The sequence below is a fragment of the Drosophila novamexicana genome, unplaced genomic scaffold (genome assembly GCF_003285875.2).
Source record: "Drosophila novamexicana strain 15010-1031.04,08,12 unplaced genomic scaffold, DnovRS2.1 tig00002045-arrow-arrow-pilon, whole genome shotgun sequence".
Lineage (NCBI taxonomy): Eukaryota > Metazoa > Arthropoda > Insecta > Diptera > Drosophilidae > Drosophila > Drosophila novamexicana.
Window position 1 is genome coordinate 40,813 of NW_020824929.1, and position 7,854 is coordinate 48,666.

The 7,854-nt window shown below is 47.8% G+C and overlaps 1 protein-coding gene across 1 annotated transcript; it reads right to left on the minus strand.

Annotated features, from left to right (window-relative positions):
* Window positions 1-5,185: 5,185 nt before the first annotated feature.
* Window positions 5,186-7,033, minus strand: LOC115768815. The gene has a single exon (XM_030713513.1). It carries the CDS (start codon window positions 7,031-7,033, stop codon window positions 5,186-5,188), a length of 1,848 nt encoding a protein of 615 aa, XP_030569373.1.
* Window positions 7,034-7,854: the final 821 nt, after the last annotated feature.

Sequence of the window (7,854 nt, forward strand, 5' to 3'; positions counted from 1 at the left end):
GGTCAGGCGGCTCTTGAGTGTTTTCCACCTGAGCTCAAACTTAAGTGGCGAAACTTGATTAAACCGCATCCACACACACACGCACACACACACACACGCACACGCACACACACACATGACCAAAGTTTTGACTTGCATCAGCCAGGTAAGGGCCAACGAGGGGGGAGGCGAGTCGGAGACCTGGCGACTGCGGACAGGGATTATGTTGCGGTTGTGCAGCCAACGACAAAGAGTTGACTTCTCTCATCGTTTTTATGATGCACAATGATGCCACAGTTGCAGCTATAGCTATTTCAAATACCCTGTAAAACGCTCAATATAGGGGCATATTAACTGATTGCAAGAAATGCCAGAGCTTGTTCTCAAAACAAGTATGTACATGCTTAAAATAATGAAAAGCATGCTCAAAGCGAGTGCAAAAGATTCTTGTTCTAAGCATTTCATATGAACCAGGTTTCCAGGCTTTAAAAATTCTCTAAAAATTTTAATTAATTTTATTTAATTTCAATATTCTTCGTATATTCAAGTAAAATAATATTTGTTTTGTTTAAAGACATTATAGTTATATATAAAATAGAAAGATTGGCTTCAGCTGCATCCTCCATTTAAATGTGAAAATGCATTGGTTTTAAGTGTGGCCTAATTTAGTTTCAAGTGTTGCTAAATTAGTTTTAAGTGTGGCCAAATACGCTTTAAGTGTGACCAAATGTGGTTTAGGTGTGTTCAAATCAGTTTTAAGTGTGACCAAATGCTGAAATAGGCAATAAGTCGATTTTAGTTCATTAAAAGCCCAGCACAGGGTATCTATCGGTCGGGGCTGTGCCCAGGACTTACGCGTTGGCAGCAAAGCACAAATATGAATGGCTGCTGTGCTCAGTATGGTTCCAGTGGCAGATCAAGTGCGTATTCCTGCTGCTGTGGCAGAACGAGCTCCTGCTGCTGGCGCTCCACATGGGGCAGCTGCTGTGGCACAGGCGGTGGCAGATAGGCGTGGGCTGGCAGACGAGCTGCCCAAGCTGCGCTAGCCAGCAGCCCGATGAGCGTCAAGAGGGGCAGATGCAGCAGCATCTTACGAACCAGTCAAGTAACGAACCTAGAACCACGGCTGAACTGTTGACTGGTTCCGCGCGGGCAGCTGCTTTTATAGCGAGGCAGGGCTTGCATCTGGGCTTGGCAGACAGACACAGAAGCGGGCCCGAAGCCAAGGCCATGTCGCAGCGCTGCCTACCAAAGTCAACTAATTGAAATTGCAAATTGCGCATTATACCCTGTACGTGAAATGGTCTATAAGGGGTATTTCGGAAACGGGCAGATATATGTGACAGGCAACGCCAACTACATATCGTGTATACCTGTGAGTGGGAGTGTGGAGGGTATTTGCTAGTCATGGACTTTGATAGTATATGAGAGTATTTCGTTAATGTTTACAGGGTATCTAGTCGGCAATTACACTGCAGCTCCTTATTTGCAATTTGCAAACAATTATTTAGTGTTTACAGGGTATGTACTTGTCGGTCACATTCTCAAACTTTCATACATTCTATAGCTTCTTCTTATTAGCATAAATTGTCAACATTTGCAGGCTATATTACTTTATAAGAGTACTACATTAGGAGCTTTACAGGGTATCTCGCTGTCAAACACTTTCAATCTGCTTCGCTTCTCCGAAGTTTCTTCTTATTCGCATTAATTTCCAGCACTTGCAGACTCTAACTGCTTATCTATGTATTTACAGGGTATCTACTCGTCAATTATACATCCCACTTGCTGAAGCTTTTTCTTAGTCGCATTAATTTCTAGAATTTCCAGACTTTTATTATTTATCCAAGTATTTCATTAGCTCTTTTACAGGGTATCTACTTGTTAATCAGACCTTTGCAGACCATTGCAGACTCTATCTGTTTTTCTATCTATCCATCGTTAGCATTTCATTAGCTCTTTTAGAGGGTATCTGCTCGTCAAGCATGCCCGACTGCCCACTGGAGCTGATGCTTATTCTTATTCGCATTAATTTCCAGCATTTGCAGACTTCAATTGCTTATCTAAGCATATAATGAACTCTTTTACAGGGTATCTACTCGTCAATCAGACCTCCCACGTTTGCCCACCTCAGCTGAAGCTTCTTCGTGTTCTCATTAATTGCCAGCACTTGCAGACTCTAACTGTTTATTCATCTATCCATCATTTGCAAATCATTAGCTCTTTTAGAGGGTATCTGCTCGTCAAGCGTGCCCGACTGCCCACTGGAGCTGATGCTTCTTCTTATTCGCATTAATTTCCAGCATTTGAAGACTTCAATTGCTTATCGAAGCATATAATGAACTCTTTTACAGGGTATCTACCCGTCAATCAGACCACCCACGTTTGCCCACCTCAGCTGATGCTTCTTCTTGTTCGCATTAATTTTCGGCTCATTTGCCATGCAGTCGACGATCTTATCGGGAATTCGATTCGATCTCTTCACTGCCAGTTAATTTTTGACTCGTAAATTTCCCAGTTTATTTGGCTGGGAGTCGGAATTGTTTGCAGCTCTTATACGCTGCCGGCCGATGTGGGCGAAGGACTCGGGCCGGCGGGCGTTCGGCTGGCGCATGCGCCTCGCCGTTGGCCAAGGCCGACGAATTGCAGCGTTTCCCGCCAAACTGAGGCGGCTGGGCAAACGTGGGGCGGGGCGGTGCGGGGTGGGCGGCGTTTTTGTTTACCTTTGTTATCAGCGCTTATCAGACGCTCTGAGGCCGAACTGACGTCCTGACGAGTATCAAGAGTGTGCCCATTGGTGGGAATCTGTACGGCGAGAAGGGAGGGCGGGGGCTGGGGGCTGGGCTGGGCTGGGCGACAGGCCTCAGGCCTCAGGCGTCGCGACACGCACATCAATTATCCAGCCGGAGTTATTAGAATGCCACGAAATGTGTTGTCAAACAACAGGCGAATGTGCAACATTCTTGTCATTCGCAATGACACGCATTCCACTGCAGCTGGTAACATTTAATGGGCATGCCTTAACATTCATTTGCGTGCATTTGTTTTTGGGTCTGAATGAGTTACAGCCAACAAATGATGCATTCCACTGGCTATCATTGCTAACATACGCATCATTCGGTTTCTTTCGCATTCCACTGAATATTGAAGCAGTCATTTGTTGTGTTTGCTTTGGCGCGAAGAGTCTGCATTCAATTGAATTCAACTAGATGTTAATATTTTATTAAAATTTTTGGTAGAAATCAAGCTTACTTTCCAAATAGCTTCGGCTCTTATGGCCTTTGGCTAAGAATACTATTCAATCGCCCAAATAACTGAACTCAAAACTTATTTCCCTCTCGGTAGACATGGTCTAAATATAACCAACACCTTTTCTTTTTTATATAATAGAGATCTTTGGAGAAATCTATGTTAGCCTGTCTCTAGATAGATTCCGTTCTCCAGGTATGCCTTATAATCTACGACAAACTCTAAACTACACATACTATACTGAAAGTAAACCTACGGATAACCTTTTATCTAGTCATGGTCGAGTATTCTTTCGACTCCTCTTAGAACTCTCGAAAATTAATGGGTGCATAACATGAACATGAGCTCTGTTAATACCAAAGGTCATATCTGTAAAAGCATTGAAAACTTTCAGTTTCTAGCGCATTTAGTTCCCCAGATTGAACCTAAAATAAATGGGATAGAGGGAAAAACGCACAGGAGTGCACATAACCAATATACCCTTTTATGCATTTTCAAAGGGTATTTAAAGTTTAAGCAGCATACAACATTTAATATAGATTAAAGCGTAAACTTGTATAAAAAGGGTGAGAATTATCCAGTTTAAAAAAATGCCCTATATGCACCCTGAACCCATTGAAAATGGCTAAAAAGGGTATATTGATTTTGTGCAAACGTATGTAACAGGCAGGAAAAAACAGCTCCGACTCCATAAAGTATAGAAAGTCTTGAACAGCATCGATAGTCGAGTCGATCCACATGCGTTTGCCTGTCCGATTTATGATATCATTTATCGGGGCGTAAACTTTTATTGCTGACTGTAAATAGGTGTTGGACAATGGATGATTGTGATGTCTTCTGTTACGGTCTAGATAGACATGTCTAGAAATCAGTTTGTCCGCCTCCCGTTTCAACCGTCAAGCAGCACCTTTTGCTGACTGGACTAAAAACACAAATCGTACATTGTGTGCAACACGATGACAACATTTGTTGCTTGCAACCAACCAGTCGAGTGGGTAGGAATGGAGCACGAAGGGGCACGGAGGAACAGTTGCCAGTTGCTCGTCATCCAGTGGCTCGGCTTCCCTCTCTCCGCCCGCCGCTGCCAGGCTATGAGGCCCCGCAACACTTCCGGCATTTAAGCAAACAAAATATGTAGCATGCTGCCTTGCAACAAGCTGCATGCGGCAGCGAGCAGACAGCCAGCAGCGACCATGTTGCCCCATCTATCCCCCATCATCCCCCGATGGACAGTTGTCGCATTTGTGTGTGCCACTTGCGCCATGTTGCATGCCCCACATGTGTAGGCGGAAAATGCGGCCATGTAGGCTAATGAGTTCGCTTTATGTCCGACTCGAGTTGTTGTTGTTCTTCTTCTCCTTCTGCTGCTGCTTCTTCTTTATTGTTTTGTTGTTGGTTAACGAGGCCGCCGCATTCTGTGGCACGTTGCCCGCCCCCGTTAAACAAATGCTTGTGGCGGTGTCATAATGGCAAATGTGTATAAAACTAAGGCGACGCTATTTGGTATTTGGGTGCACAGCCCTGGCATAGGGTTGCCACAAACTCAGCTTCGGCTGTCGGAAACGGAACAGGACTTGGCTGCACATCCAAATGGATAAAGTTGTGCCGACTCCTATAAAATGGGGCCCCAGCCAAATGGGTCAATTAAATCAGTCTCGGTGTTTTGTGACGACAACAATTGCTGCTTTAAATGTCTGAGAATCGCATAGAGAGGCTTCACATAGAGCTGTCAATGTTTGAGAATCGCATAGAGAGACTCATTATAAAGCTATCAAAGCTAAGGTAAATGCTTTAAATATCTGAGAATTGCATAGAGAGGCTCTGCGTCCTGCAATAGATGAGGTAAATACTTTAATGGTCTGAGAATCGCATAGAAAAGCTCAACGTAGAACAATCGGTTTATTGACTACAGCAGGGTGTGCACAAATACATTGGTGGGGATTAATAAGGTTATAATTCAGAGAAAGTAACGCCTCAGCCAGATGACACGCAGGCTGATCAGCTCCAGGAAAAAGACAAATAACGCGGCGAGAAGCATCATTTGGTAGATGAAGTACAAGCCACAGAACATTTCCTGCCGTATCGGGGAGACCTCGTGCGAGGCATGGGCGTAGGGCTCGTGCTGCATGCGGTGCTCAAAGTAGCGATTGATGTGGCCCACAATACCCGCCGACTGCAGCTGCTTGAGCTTGCGATCGAAGGCGAACTTGAAGATCGAATGACGGCGCAGATACATGACCAGCTGGTAGAGGTAGATGTGCTCTCGCACATGGGTCAACCGGCTGTGCTGCCAGTTCAAATGATTGTAGTGCGCCAAGTTGCCCAGCAAGGCACTCGTCGTCAGCCGGGTGCCGTGCTCGGCCGCCTCCAGTTCCTCGAAGCGCCGTAGATAGTTGAACGTGCGCAGCTGCGTGCGATGCTGCGGAAAGTAGTCGACATAGTCCGAGGACAGGTACTGGTAGTCCCCCTCAAGCAGCTCGGCAATATGCTCGGGCACCGGCGGATAGTAGGGCAGCCGGAATACATCGTACAGCTTGCCCTGGTAGGCAACACGCTGCACCAGGGCGAGCAGCAGCCAGGCGCCCAGATAGCAGCGCACAGGACCCGCTCGCGGTACGGCCGGCGCCTCCAGCGGATTACCGAGCAGCGTGGTATGGACGCGCAGAGCACACGCTGCCAGATCAAAGTAGCCGCTGCGCCGGCGCCAGGCCCACTGCAGCAGCAGGACGGCGAGGCAGCTGAGGATTAGGGCCAGCCAAACGGTGCCGCAAAAGGGCTGCACCAGCTGATTGACCGCGCCCATATAGTGATCCGTGCGGACCACAAACACCAGAGCGCTCTGATGGTACGAGCAGGTCGTCGAGAAGCGTTCCCGATGCAAATGGGAGGCGCTCAGCGCTCCGATTGCCACCGAGGAGTTGCCCACGCCCAGCTGGTGGAAGCAGTCGTCGGCGCTGTAGCTGTAGCTGTGCTCCAGCGTTTTTTTCTCGCACGGCGGCAACAGACGCAGCCGGAACTTAAAGATCGTGCCCAGCAGCTTGAGCAGCTCCCCATCGACGCCCGTCAGCCGCCACGTCTCCAGGCGCTGTTGCGGATCCTCCCGATCTCCGGTGAACATGACAAATGGCGGCAGCGGATACCAGCTGACGGTCAGCGGGCAGCCATAAAAGCTGCGCAGCGCACGCCCAAAGAGATGACCCCGCGACAACAGCTGGCCCTGGGCATACCGATTGACCAGCTCCGGCGTGATGGACACATTGCAGTCGGGCGCGTACAGCCGATAGCCATAGAAGTGCACCACACTGGGATCTGCTGACTCCACCAGCACCACGGCGTTGAGCACATGGATTCGCAGGCATTTTGCGAAGATGTCGTGCAGACCCGCCAGCAATGCCTGTTCCCCCTGCACGCGCCAGCTGAGCAGGATCAGGAAATTGAACTCGCGATCGAACAGCGTGGTGGCGAATTGAAAGTGGAGCGCACGAAACGCTTGCGGCGTATCCACCAGGAACAGGATGTGATCGCGCGGCTGCTCGATGGGCTTGTCCTGCAGCAGCTGCACGGCCATCCGCTTGTTCAGCCGCCGCAGCAGATAGGTCAACGCGCGGCGCTGATAGGGATGCTCCGCATCCGAACGCGACAGCTCCATGACGGACAGCGCATTGAAGCGCGGTCCCACCGAGCTCTCCAGCACGTGCAGCGCGGCTTTCACCAGCTCCGAGGGCCGGTACTCGTCCACGGGCTGCAATGCACCCAAACAGAGCGTCCGATGGAAGAGCAGCCACAACCACAGCAGCAGCAACATTTGACGATGACAAGCGAACAGCTCCAACTGCAGGCCCCGTTCACAACTGGACACCAGCCATAGCCCCAGTTAATTTCCTTAATGAGTCAATTTAATTAGCTCCAAGTAAGCGCATCTATTCAAAAGATAAGCCACATACTAGATAGGTTGAAGCATTAGTTTGAGAACTGGTTCCAGCTGGAGGTTGGAGGTCAGGAAGGGAATGTGCTGACATAAAAAAATAAAAAAACAGGACTTCAATTTGGCAGATAATTTTCCAGGTGAGCCAGATCGTGACACTGAACTAGTTCAATTGGACAAAACAATTGCCGGAATTAGTTCGCGACTGGTTCCAGCTGGAAGGGAATGGGCAGATGGAGATTCGATTCCATTTAATTAGCTCCAAGTAAGCGCATCTATTTGCAAGATAAGCCAGATTCTAGATAGTGCAAGCGAAGCTAGATAAAGGTTGAAGCAATAGAGCTTAACGAACTTGTTTGCCAACTGGTTCCAGCTGGAGGTTGGAGGTCAGGAAGGAAATGTGCTGACATACGCAAATAGCAAGAGTTCAATACGTGGCTTTAACAGGGCAGGCTTTAGGTGAACCAGATCGTGACACTGAACTAGTTCAATACACTGATCGAATTAACATCCGATGGTAGGGAGAAATATGTGGAAACATTAGCTAACGCCAAACGTTACTAATAGAAAATCATTGCTGGAACTAGTTCGCAACGTAGTCAAAAGCTTAGTTTGATTCTTTCTTGAAAGTAAAGGGTGTTTCAAACTTGCAGAAAAACAACTCTCCTGACACTGATCTAGCTCATTTTGCATTAAGGAAC